Source organism: Balaenoptera borealis (assembly GCF_965194805.1).
Source record: "Balaenoptera borealis genome assembly, chromosome: 1".
Taxonomy (NCBI): Eukaryota; Metazoa; Chordata; class Mammalia; order Artiodactyla; family Balaenopteridae; genus Balaenoptera; species Balaenoptera borealis.
The window spans coordinates 150,381,778-150,394,444 of NC_138860.1; the positions used below are offsets into that span (position 1 = coordinate 150,381,778).

Consider the following 12,667-nt stretch of genomic DNA (forward strand, 5'->3'; position numbering starts at 1 on the left):
TTGGTAACCTGCAGCAATTTCTTTCTTTTTTTTTTTTAATGAATTTATTTACTTATTTTTGGCTGCATTGGGTCTTTTGTTGCTGCGCACGGGCTTTCTCTAGTTGCGGCGAGTGGGGACTCCTCTTCATTGTGGTGAGCGGGCTTCTCATTGCGGTGGCTTCTCTTGTTGCGGAACGTGGGCTCTAGGCGCATGGGTTCAGTAGTTGTGGCTCATGGGCTATAGAGCTCAGGCTCAGTAGTTGTGGCACACGGGCTTAGTTGCTTCGTGGCATGTGGGATCTTCCTGGACCAGGGCTCAAACCCCTGCCCCCTGCATTGGCAGGCGGATTCTTAACCACTGCGCCACCAGGGAAATCCCACCTGCAGCAATTTCTGAATGGCCAACTGCTAAGAATCCGTTATCTAAGTTTCCTAAATTAGAATTAACATATTATTAAAGGCTGTGGTTCCCCCTGTGCTCCAGGTTACCCCTTGGAGGTGGCGAGGAGTTGTAAATATCAGTCCAAATGACTAGAGAGAGAGAGATTTTAGTTTTTTTATATAGTATTCATCAGTGTAGTATTCATTACTTGTTAGACTAATGATGAGTAAATTCTCTGTCTTACACAAAGAAGATGAATTAAAGGGGTAGTGGTGGAGTGATAACTTGAGAACAAAAACAGCCAGAGGATTCTTTTAGAAATAATTTGTCTCGACTTTTGATTCTCCCCATAGTTGGGACAGAACCAGCTGTCTGAGTAAGGAACAGCTTGAAAAGTATGGAACAGTCAGAAAGCCTAAGTTGGGGTGTCTTCATACCTAACACCTTTGTGTTTGCTATTCCCTTCATCTAAAATGTTCTTACCCCACATATCCAGAATGCTTCACTCTTTTACTTTTTTTCAAGTTTCTGCTCAAATTTCATCTTACCAGAGTTTCCTGGACCACCCTGTATAAAATAGCATTGCCTCCATCACTCTCTCTGCCTTTACCCTGCTTTATTTTGTTCATAGCACTTACTGCCACCTGCCATACATATTCATGTATTTGTTTGTGATCTGTTTTCGTCCATGAAATTTTAAACCCTGCAAGGATAGGAATTTTAGTCTGTTTTATTTATTCACGGCTGGTCCTAGTGCTTCTTATTTTACTGTGCCAGTGCAGAGTAGGCATTTAATAAATATTTGGTGAATACATGGCCCAGTTCTTCAGAAAGATTATTAATCCTTGGAAGTGAATCTGGAGAGATTATTTCAAAAGTGGTATGAGATAATGAATGAGAATATACTTTGAATTCTAAAATGCTACACAAATCTTTTTTGTTCAATTGGCAAGTGAGATTATTTAAACAACGATAAGTCAGCAAGGACAGGACTGGTGTGACAACCCTAGTAACTAAAGTTTCTCAGAGTATGGGATGAGACTGGTAGACAAGGCCCAGCTATTACTCAGGAAACTAAGTTTATCAACTCCAGGAAGGTTAGTGGCTTCATAAGGAATGAAGGAATAAATAGCTGCCTCTGGGATTGTACTATTTAATTATGCCTTAATTTTTTGGTGGTCATAAATAGTCTTAGTTTTCTCACACACTTCTTTTGTTCTTTTAAGTAAGTAGACTGTGTTAGAAGACTATAAATGGTATTCAGCTTATTTTCATTTGGGGGAAAAAAAGTGGCCTATAAACTTTGTTTCCTAAAGTGGCTCTTTGAAAAGGTTACTCAAATTTATATTGATTCTAAACATACCAATCAGTGAAGGACACTAAAAAATGTGTTACAAAGCTGGTTGCAGAGTGGTTCCTTTCTGTTTCCAACAGAAGGATGTGTCTCATTTTTGGCAGCTGTGTTAGTTGCAAAGAGCTTTTCCCAATGGTTTTCATTTTCTGAGTTTATTGTAAGAAACCTAGAAATGATTCCTCTCAAATAATTCTTCTCAAAGATTTTTTTCCAACAGCTTTATTTATCTTGAAGTTTTAATCCACATTGTACGTTATTTAGTAAAGCACAGATTTTCCACGATTTGAGGGTTCAGAAAAATTGTAGTATATGAATATAATTTATTCTTGTAATTGATATCATGAGATTGCTGTTGATTGTTCTCTGGCTGTCTCCACTCTTAAGTAGCTATATTCTTAGCATCCTACTAATAAGAAATTGTTTTCTGGGAAAGCCTATTAATACTCTGGGCAGCAAAACTCTTAGCCTTATCAGTCCATTATAGTCAAGTTTCCTGACTCAGAGCCACTTTTTGTGGTTAACATAAGAATTAATTTTAGCAATATCTGACATCTAAAAGAGATTCCTGGGGTTTTTACTTTATTTTTATTTTTTATTGTGTATATTTAAGGTGTACAACTTTGTGATTTGATATATGTATACATTGTGAAATAATCAGTCAAGCTAATTAACATATCTGGTACCTCACATAGTTACCATTTTAGTTACCTTTTTTGTGTGTGTAGTGAGAAAACACTTGAGATCTAACTTCTTAACAAATTTCAAGTATATAGTACAGTATGGTTAACTATAGTCACCACACTATACATTAGATCACCATAACTTATTTATCTTGTGTAACTGAAATTTTATACCCCTTGACCAACATCTTCCCATTTCCCTCTACCCCAGCCTCCAGTAGCCACCAATCTCTTCGCTTCTAATTAGTTTGACTATTTTAGATTCCACATATAAGTGAGATATAACATTTGTCTTTCTGTGCCTGTCTTATTTCACTTAGCATAAATAATGTCCTCTAGGTCTATCTGTATTGTCGCAAATGGCAGAATTTCCTTCTTTTTTTAAGGCTAAATAATGTTTCATTGTGTGTATATAACACATTTCCTTTATCCATTTATCTGTCTATAGACATTTAGGTTATTTCCATATCTTGGCTGTGAGATTTCTGTGTTTTAAGAGCTGTCAAACTACCTCAGTGTTTGTCCTCTGTGAGATGTCTGATAGTGTTAACAGCTTACATGAGCAGCTCCTTATAGTTGCAAAGAAGTTTCTGGTTAACTTGACTTATTCATTAGGCAGCATACCCTTTGTCCTAATACCCTGGATAAATGAGAATTTATTCTAGTGGAATATTTCGAGCTCTTTTTCAAATTTATTTATTTATTTAAATTTATTTATTATTTATTTATTTATGGCTGTGTTGGGTCTTCGTTGCTGTGCGCGGGCTTTCTCTAGTTGCAGCAAGTGGGGGCTACTCTTCGTTGCGGTGCATGGGCTTCTCACTGTGGTCGCTTCTTTTGCTGCGGAGCACGGGCTCTAGCTGCACGGGCTTCAGTAGTTGTGGCGTGTGGGCTTAGTTGCTCCATGGCATGTGGGATCTTCCCAGACCAGGGATCAAACCCCTGTCCCCTGCATTGGCAGGCGGATTCTTAACCACTGCGCCACCAGGGAAGTCCTAAGCTCTTTTTATAAGTGCTTTTATCTTTTATTTCAAATTATATTCTTAAATTTACTAAGCCATGAAGGCTTTAGCGATTATGCTACGTCTTTATTATGTAAAGAAGAAAATAATAACAGTCCAGTTACAGACTGATCTTACTTAAGTAAATGCAAAAGTCTAAATAAAATATAAGAAAGTGGGGACTTCCCTGGTGGCGCAATGGTTAAGAATCCGCCTGCTAATGCAGGGGACGCGGGTTCGAGCCCTGGTCTGGGAGGATCCCACATGCCGCGGAGCAGCTGGGCCCGTGAGCCACAACTACTGAGCCTGCGCGTCTGGAGCCTGTGCTCCGCAACGGGAGAGGCCGCAATAGTGAGAGGCCCGCGCACTGCGATGAAGAGTGACCCCCGCTCGCCGCAACTGGAGAGAGCCCTCACACAGAAACGAAGACCCAACACAACCAAAAATAAATAAATAAATAAATAAATTTATTAAAAAAAAAAAAGTGAATTGCTCAAGCCATATGTGTTAAAATAAGGAATATTACAGAGATGTTCATCAATTATGTTATACATTGTTTTGGAGATTTAAAAAATGCAACAAGGGGCTTCCCTGGTGGTGCAGTGCTTGAGAATCTGCCTGCTAATGCAGAGGACATGGGTTCAAGTCCTGGTTTGGGAAGATCCCACATGCCGCGGAGCAACTAGGCCCGTGAGCCGCAATTACTGAGCCTGTGCATCTGGAGCCTGTGCTCCGCAACAAGAGAGGCCACGATAGTGAGAGGCCCACGTGCCGCGATGAAGAGTGGCCCCTGCTTGCCGCGACTAGAGAGAGCCCTCGCACAGAAACGAAGACCCAACACAGCCAAAAATAAATAAATAAGTAAAAAAAATTGAATATTAAAAAAAAAATGCAACAAGGAAAGAAAATGAAGTAATGAATGTAAATATTAGAAAAACAATAAGATGTTCTCTTTGCTAATGATATGATTGTATATCTAGAAAACCCTAGTTAAAAACTGCTAGAATTTGTGATGACTAAATACACTATAAACATACAAAAATCAGTAGCTTTTCTCTGTCATAAAAATAATCTTATAGAATAGAAGCAGGGAAAAATATTATCTTCATGACAGTGACACAAATTATAAAATACTAATGAATAAATTTAATAAGGGTACAGGAAGAAAATTGTATTATTGAATGGTGAAAACAAAATCTGAACAAATTTATTTATTGAGCAGACATTTGTTAAATGCTTCCTATGTGCTAAATACTGTTCTTAGGTGTTGGAAACATCTAACAAGATGTACTGAGTCCCACTGTCATGAAGCTTACATACTTTTGGAAGAATCAGACAGTAAACAAATATATAAATAACACAATATCTGGTAGAATTTAGTGCCATTAAAATGAGGTGATGTGATAAGTGAGTGACATTTCACTGGATGGTCAGGGAAGTCTCTTTGAGGATGTGATATATAAACTCTGACCAGCATAACCAGCCACTTGATCGTCTCAGGGAATAGCATCCAAGCGATAGCTAGTAAAAAGCCTCTAAGGTGAGAATGAGCTCTTAAGGAGCAGAAAAAGGCAAGAGTGACTGGAATGAAGCGAGTGAGAGTGAAAGTTGTAGAGGATGAGGTTAGACAGACACTTCCAGTGGTAAGGAACTTGTATTTTAATTACATTGGGAAAGCACAGGATAAGTTTTAAAAGCAGTGTATGACTTGACGTGATTTATGCTTGGTAAAGGTCTTTTGGGGGTAAAGAGTAGAAATAGGGAACCCAGTGAACAGGCTGTTGTGGTAGATCAGCTAGAGAGGATAATGATCTGTGCTAGGTTAGAATGGATATGAAGCCAAGTAGACAGATTTGGGATAAGTTTTGGAAGTAGGACTTGGAAAGGTAATGGATGCAAGAGGTGAGGGAAAGTGAGTAATTGATGACAACTCCTAAATTTTTGGAAAACGCAAATACACCAAGTTATTGGATAGGGAGATGATATCCCTAAAATGTAAAGTCTTCTTAAATTAATTTTCAAATGTACAATAATTTCAATTAGAATTACCAAGAATTGGGGAAAAAAATTATAATGTAGTCTTAAAGTTAGTATGGAAGAATAAATGTTTGAGAGAAGCCAAAATAATTCAGAAAAAGAAAACTAGTGAAGGAGGATGTACTTTACCACTATAAAACTGCTTTAGTAAGTGTATACCATTGCATAGGAATAGACAAGTAGATCTGTGGAACAGAATAGAAAGCCCATAAGTAGGTCCTAGTGTAAATGAGATTTTAATCTATGAAAAGAATAAAAGATTTCAGTGAGAAAACAATGGTTTATTTAATAAATGGTTCTGTCAGAACTGTATCTTTCTTGAAGAAAATAATGTTGGACCCTTAGCACACTAAATGCAAAAATAAATTCCACTCAAATGAAAATTCAAAATTTTAGAAGAAAATGTAAGAGTATGTATATGTAACCTGTGGATTGGAGAAACATCTTTACCATGGTAGGAAACCTAGAAGATATAAGCATATTTAACTATTTATATAAACAATACATTTTATATGATAAAAAGTACCATAAATGATGCCAAAGCAGATTAGGAAAAAATAACATTTTTCAAATGCATATATCAGATATAAAGAGTTATTATTTATAACATAAAGAACACGTACAAATCGATATGTATTGATTAAAATAGAAAAACTGGCAAAAAATTTAATAGTTCAGAAAAGAGCAAATCCAAATGGTTAGTAAATACATGAAAATTTGTATAACCTCTTAGCATCAAGGAAATGCAAACTGAAGTAACTATTAGATATTATATCTCACCCATCTTGTTGACAGTTCTTTTAAAGTGGTAACACTTGTACACCTGAAACTAACACAACTTTGTAAATCACCTATACTTTAATTAAAAAGAAAAAATAAAAAAAATAGGGACTTCCCTGGTGGCGCAGTGGTTAAGACTCTGCGCTCCCAATGCAGGGTGCCTGCGTTCGATCCCTGGTCAGGAAACTAGATTCCACATACATGCTGCAACTAAGGAGCCCTCCGGCCGCAACTAAGGAGCACATGTGCTGCAACTAAGGAGCAGGCGAGCCGCAACGAAGACCCAGCACAACCAAATAAATAAGTAAATAAAATAAATATTTAAAGAAAAAAAAGGTTGTAACACCTAGTATTGGGAAGCATGTGTATACATTCTTGTTACTTATGAAAAGAGAAATTTCTGTACTGATTTTGGAAAACAATCTTATAATATTTGTTAGAATTTAAATATATCACATTTTAAAATCCAGCAAACACATTCCTGGGAATATAGCTCATAGAAATGAGCCACCAGTATTTAGGAAAATGTATAAGGATAAATATTACAGGACTGTTTAAAGTGGCAAAATTGGGAACAAAATGTGGAAGTCCTTGGCTGAGGGAACTATTGAATAACCATCCACATCATAGGCTATAATTTAACCATTTTAAAAAATGTGTTGACTAAGAGGGACTTTCTTGGTGCATTGTTAAGGGAGAAGAGTAATATACAGAGAGATGTCTATTTTGGTAAAACAGTGACAAAAACTATAAAATCATCCCTGTATTTATATAGAAAATAGGAATGTATGTATATTTGTATATGGTTATTTGAGTGTAGAGAAAGGCATGAAAGAGTACATAGAAGATCGTTAACATCGAGGTGGAAGTAGAGGCAAGATAAGAAAATAAGATTTTAAAAAGATGTCCACAGTAAAAGCACTATGTGTGATATGATTCCATTTAACTAAAATATATATGTATCTTCATATGCAGTAAGGAAATGAATGGAAAGATGGTTACCAATATATAAATAGTTATTTCAGGGTGGTGTGATTTCAGGTCATTCCTTATATTTGTCATTATTTGAACTTTTAACAATGATTATGGTAGGAAAATAAAAGCTACTTTTATTTTGAGAACAGAAAGGAAGTTAAATGGTGGTACTTTTTTTCCCCTTCATTTTGCAGTTGTGCTATATTGACTCCCAAACTGATGGCGGAATCCCTTCTTACTGTTTTGCTTTAATGGTGATGTTTTTTCTACAACAAAGAAAACCCCCTCTTCTTCCTTGCTTACTTGGAAGTTGGGTAAGCATCAGTTTGTAACATGTATGCACATGTGTATATGTAGTTCATTCTTACAGAGTGCTCTGTTCACACATTTAAAGCTGGAATTCTGGTTTGTCTGTTTGTCCATCTTTTTTTTTTCTTTTAATAATTTTTCCACTACCAATTTGGAATGCCTTTTTATATAGATTGAAGGCTTTGACCCAAAAAGAATGGATGACTTTCAGCTGAAGGGCATAGTAGAAGAGAAGTTTGTGAAGTGGGAATATAATTCAAGTAGTGCAACTGAGAAAAACTCAATTGCTGAGGAAAACAAAGCTAAGGCAGACCAACCAAAAGATGATACCAAGAAGACAGAAACAGACAACCAAAGTAATGCCATGAAGGAAAAACATGGCAAAGTAAGCTCTTTTTGTTTTTGTTTTTGGCTTTTCTATCTGTAGAATTTGTGATGCCTTCAATTGAAGCTATTTTAATAGTAGATTGACTGACTGACCTTGAGTAAGCCTCTTGGCCTCATTTTCCTCATCTGTAAAGTGAGGGGTTGATCTGGTTTAGTTTTTCAGTACCAAGATTCCCTAATAAATACATATCTCATTTGAAAGGCTTGTATTGTTTGAATCATATCAAGGTAATTCTTTGTATCTTTTTCATTTAGATAAGAAAAATTTCCTTCAGGAGTTGGGCTGTGACCAAAGCTTTAGCATATGGGGATTATGTTGCCAGACTGGTGAAGAAATAAAGGCCTTGTGCTCCTTTAGAGGGTGGCTTGCTTATTTAATCATTCAAACTTCATTTATTAAGGACCAGCTATGTGCCAGGCATTATCTTGAGTGCTCGAGAACCCAAGATGTATATTCATGGATTACGTCCTCCAGAAGCATGTAGTCTTCTGAAGTAGACAGACATTATTACAAAAATGTGAACATTACAGAAATCATTGCTCTAGCTATACCGAAGTATATGTAGTTCCCAAACACATGTTCAGTTCTTCCACTTTCCTAGACTACCTTCTATCCTCTTCTCAAACCATCAATACTCTCAGCTAATGATCTTGCTTATTATTACTTCTCTGAGAAAACTGAAGCAATCTAAAGAGAACTTCCCACTCCCACCACCATCTCCCACTATCTGCACTCACATACTCTGCCTTGCTGCCGGCTTTCATAAAGGAAGTTCCTGTGTTGCTATCTAAAGTCATTATCTTAACTTGTATGTTTAGTCCCATCCCTTCTTGTCTATTCCAGAACATTGCTCTAGCAGTTCTTTTCTTTCCATCCTAGGTTACCAATTTTTCATTTTTTACTGAATCATACATGCTTTTGTATCTCCCACTTTAAAGAAAAATCTTGACACCATTTCCCCTCCCAGCTATTTCCTCACTCCCTTTTGCAGGAAAACTTCTTTGAAAGAATTGTTTATATACACTATTTCCAATTTCTCTGTTTCCTTTTAACTCACTCTACTCAGGCTTTGACCCCTATCAATCTGCCAAAACTTGTTTTGCCAGTGTCAGTATCCTCCACATGGCTAAATCCAATAGTCATTTCACAATTTTTATCTTTTTTGACTTACCAGCAACATTTGCAGTTGATTATTTCCTTCTCTAAAAAATTTCTTAACTTGACTTTCAGGAACCACACCCATGCCTGATTATTCCTTCTCAGTCTCTTTGTTGGTTCTTCCTTTCCTCTCCAATCTCTTTAATGTTGGAGTATTCTAGGGTTCAGTCCTTGATCCCTGCCTTTTTTCTGTATCTACACTCCCTTGGTGATCTCATCCAATCCCATGGATTTTAAGTACCATCTATATGATGATGACTCCCAAGTTTAAATGTTAGGCCAAACCTCTCTCCTAAACTCTATAATTGTATTTCCAACCTGCTATTTAATGTTTCTACTAAGATGTCTAATAGATGTCTTAATCTTAATGTGTCTAAAACTGAACTCTGAGTCTTCCCCTTGCTCCACATACAGTTTTCCCATCTCAGTTGATGGCACTTCATCCTTTCAGTTGCTCAGTCAGAAACCTTGGAGTCATCCTTTACTTCTCTCTTTCATACCCCATACCAAGTCTGTCAGGAAATCCTGTCATCTCTACTTCAAAATATATCCACAATTTGACCACTTCCCCTGTTACCATCCTGGTCCTAGCCATATCATCTCTGGCCTGGACTACTACCACAGACTCATAATAAGTTTCCCTGCATTTACCCTTGCCCCCTTTATACTCTCAACACAACAATCAGAATGGCTCTTCTAGAACTTAAGTGAGATCATGCCCTTCTCCCTCCCCACACTTGAAATGCTTCAGTGGCTCCTCATTTAATTTAGAATAAAAGCCAGAGTTCTTACTGGTTAGCTCTTTGTTTCCCTCTTTTCCTCTCCTCTCTCTGCCACACTAGTTTTCTTTTTAAAGCTGTTTACACTCCTACTTTAGTGTGTTTGCTCTGTTTCCTATTCTTAGAACCCGTTTTCCTCTTCTTCAGATCATACCTTCTCAACAAGTCCTATCCTGACTATATTTAACACTGAAATCTGCTCCCATATCCCATCCCCTTTACTAAACCTACTCAGCTTTTTCTTATTTCCACAGCACTTTTCTTCTTCTAACTTACTGTGTAATTTACTTATTAAGTTCATTGCTTATTGTCTTCTTCCCCTAGAATGTAAGCTCCGCTAAAGCAAGGATCTTTGTTTTTTTTTCACGGATATATCCCAAGTGCCTGGCACATAGTAGGCACTCAGTGAATAGTTGTAGAATGGAATGAGTAAATGATTTTTATGCCTTTATATGTCTTAGTGGTCACTTTCAGCAGGCATTCATCTAGCTAATTGCTTTAGAATTCAGGTATTACCTTTTCTGTTAAGACCACCCCCCCCCCCCCCCATTCAGAGACCCATTTTAGCATGTAGCCTTCATTGTAATTGTTAAGTGGTCTCTTCCTCTCCTAATAGTCTGTGAAATAGGACCTCACCTTGTTTGAGTCACAGTATGGTATAATGATTAGCATCACAGACCCAGTAGCCAGGTGGTCCTGAGTCAAATCTTTGCCCTATAGTATCTACTTCATAGCAGTTAGAATTAATAGTTGTATATGTGCAGCACTTAGAAGAGTAGGTGATGCATGGTTTAAGTGGGAGCTCCCATTATTTTTTTATATCCCCAGAACAATGCCAGGGACACAGTGGGTTCTAAAATGTTTGTTGAATGAAGGAATTAGATTTTCAAAGCCCTGGGCATTTATATAGATTTTAAAAGTAATTGCTGCAATGGAGGAGCTATAGTAGTTGTTATACAGTGGTTAGCAACCTTGGCTGCACAGCACGGGACAATCACTTACGAAGCTTTAAAAATCTCAGTCCATTAATTCACAGTCTTGGGAAAGGTATGGGAGATGGGAGTGGTGTCAAGCTCAGGTGTTAGTGAATTGTAGTGCTCTCAATGTGATTCTAATGTGCAGCCAAGGTTGAGCATCACTGGTTTAGTGTAAAGAACACAAAATTCTAGGAGTCAGTAATCTGGGACACTCTGTTCCCAGCTGTGCCACAAATTGCTTTTTGGCAACCTATTCTTTTATGCCTCAGTTTTTGAAAAGGTGATCTCTAAGGTCTTTTTAAATTGAAAGTTAAACGATTCTATAGTTTTGTGAAGCTTAAATGAAAGGTATTTTTTCTTTTCCAGTCTCCTTTAACACTGGGAACACCAAATCAGGTGTCCCTGGGACAGTTATGGTTAGAGCTGCTAAAATTTTACACACTGGATTTTGCTTTGGAGGAATATGTCATATGTGTACGGATACAAGATATTTTAACAAGAGAAAACAAAAACTGGCCTAAAAGGCGAATAGCCATTGAAGGTGAGATGATATGTTATATTTCATTTGGAGAATTTTGTGTGTGCCACTCATAATCTATTTCTAATGTAGTGTTATAAATTTTATCCCTAGCTTTGTAGCACTATATGCCACTAGGTTGTCACTATATATTTTGGATAAATTCTTTATCAAGTCCATGATAGCTTTATAGAATTAATGCTTACTTAAAAGTTTCCAATCTGTAAATATTATAATGGCTAGGGTAATTAGCTTGTTTACATGCCTTTATTTTTTAATTGTGGAAAATTTCAAAAATACAGAAAAATAGAATAGTTATATGAATACTGTAAGATATTTTTAAATATATTTGTGTCATAAAATTATGTTAAAGTATAATCTTAAAATCCAGTTTTTCATTGTCTTGTGAAGTACCTCATTTATTGAATATGGCTAAGCTAAAGGAAAAAAGAACAATTGATGCTGACAAATAAGATTTCACATCAAATCCCAAGAACATTAAGATCTTTAGAGATACAGAAATAAATAGTATGGCTTCTAAATTCTTAATAAAAAATTTAAATTCCGCAACATTTTGCTCACTTTTTATAGATAGGAAATGGAATTTCTGTCCATCATTTTAGTCTGTTTAGACTACGCATTCTTTTCCCTCCGTCCTCTGCAGGGCTTCTCTACTGTGAGTTGGACTTACAAATATTCTCATACACTCAAACCCGTACTCACATCTTGTACTCGCTTACATATGGTAAATAAATGAGCTCTGAAGCCTGCAGCCATCATAATTTCTCTCTGCCTTCTTTTTTTTTTTTTCTTCTTTTTCTTCTAGAAAAGGGAAAGAGGCTAAGTAAAGCTTTTAAAAGCCTATGGATTTAGATAACAGTGAAAAGTAACAGATGCCCCAGTCTTAATCTGAAACCTGGCCTATTAATCCTTTCACTTAATGATCTTCAGTAGCGGAGAAAATGTGTGTTGTCTTTTGGGTGGCACTGTTCTTTTTTCCTGGGGCATATTTGTATTTAAGGCTTATAAAATCCAAAAACCCGAAAACATTTTCAGAACTCTGTTCTATGCTCTTAATAATGAGGATTCAGTTGATGCAAGCCTTTTCAGCATAGCCATTTTAGACCGGATCAGAATTTAAATTTTGGTTTAATTTTTACTTTCTTAGGATTTTTTCTACTTTTCTTTCTATTATTTCTCCTTCTTTCTCTCTTTAATTTTCTGATATTACTGAAGTTAAATCTTAAAATCAGTATAACTTGAAGTCTGGAGAGTTTTAGGCTATATTTTATTTGTTTAAATTGCAAGGAATATATAACTGAAGAATATTGTGGCAAGAGATGAAAATT

The 12,667-nt window shown here is 36.5% G+C and overlaps 1 protein-coding gene across 7 annotated transcripts in view; it reads left to right on the forward strand.

Moving 5' to 3' along the window:
- The window catches only part of TUT4 (terminal uridylyl transferase 4), a 151,701-nt gene that overhangs the window by 96,545 nt on the left and 42,489 nt on the right, over positions 1-12,667 (forward strand). For all 7 annotated transcript variants that reach the window (XM_082370115.1, XM_082370113.1, XM_082370112.1 and 4 more), the window contains exons 10-12: positions 7,385-7,504; positions 7,672-7,884; positions 11,168-11,342. In XM_082370115.1, the coding sequence (XP_082226241.1) occupies positions 7,385-7,504; positions 7,672-7,884; positions 11,168-11,342 (508 nt within the window). The remainder of the gene's footprint in view (positions 1-7,384; positions 7,505-7,671; positions 7,885-11,167; positions 11,343-12,667) is intronic.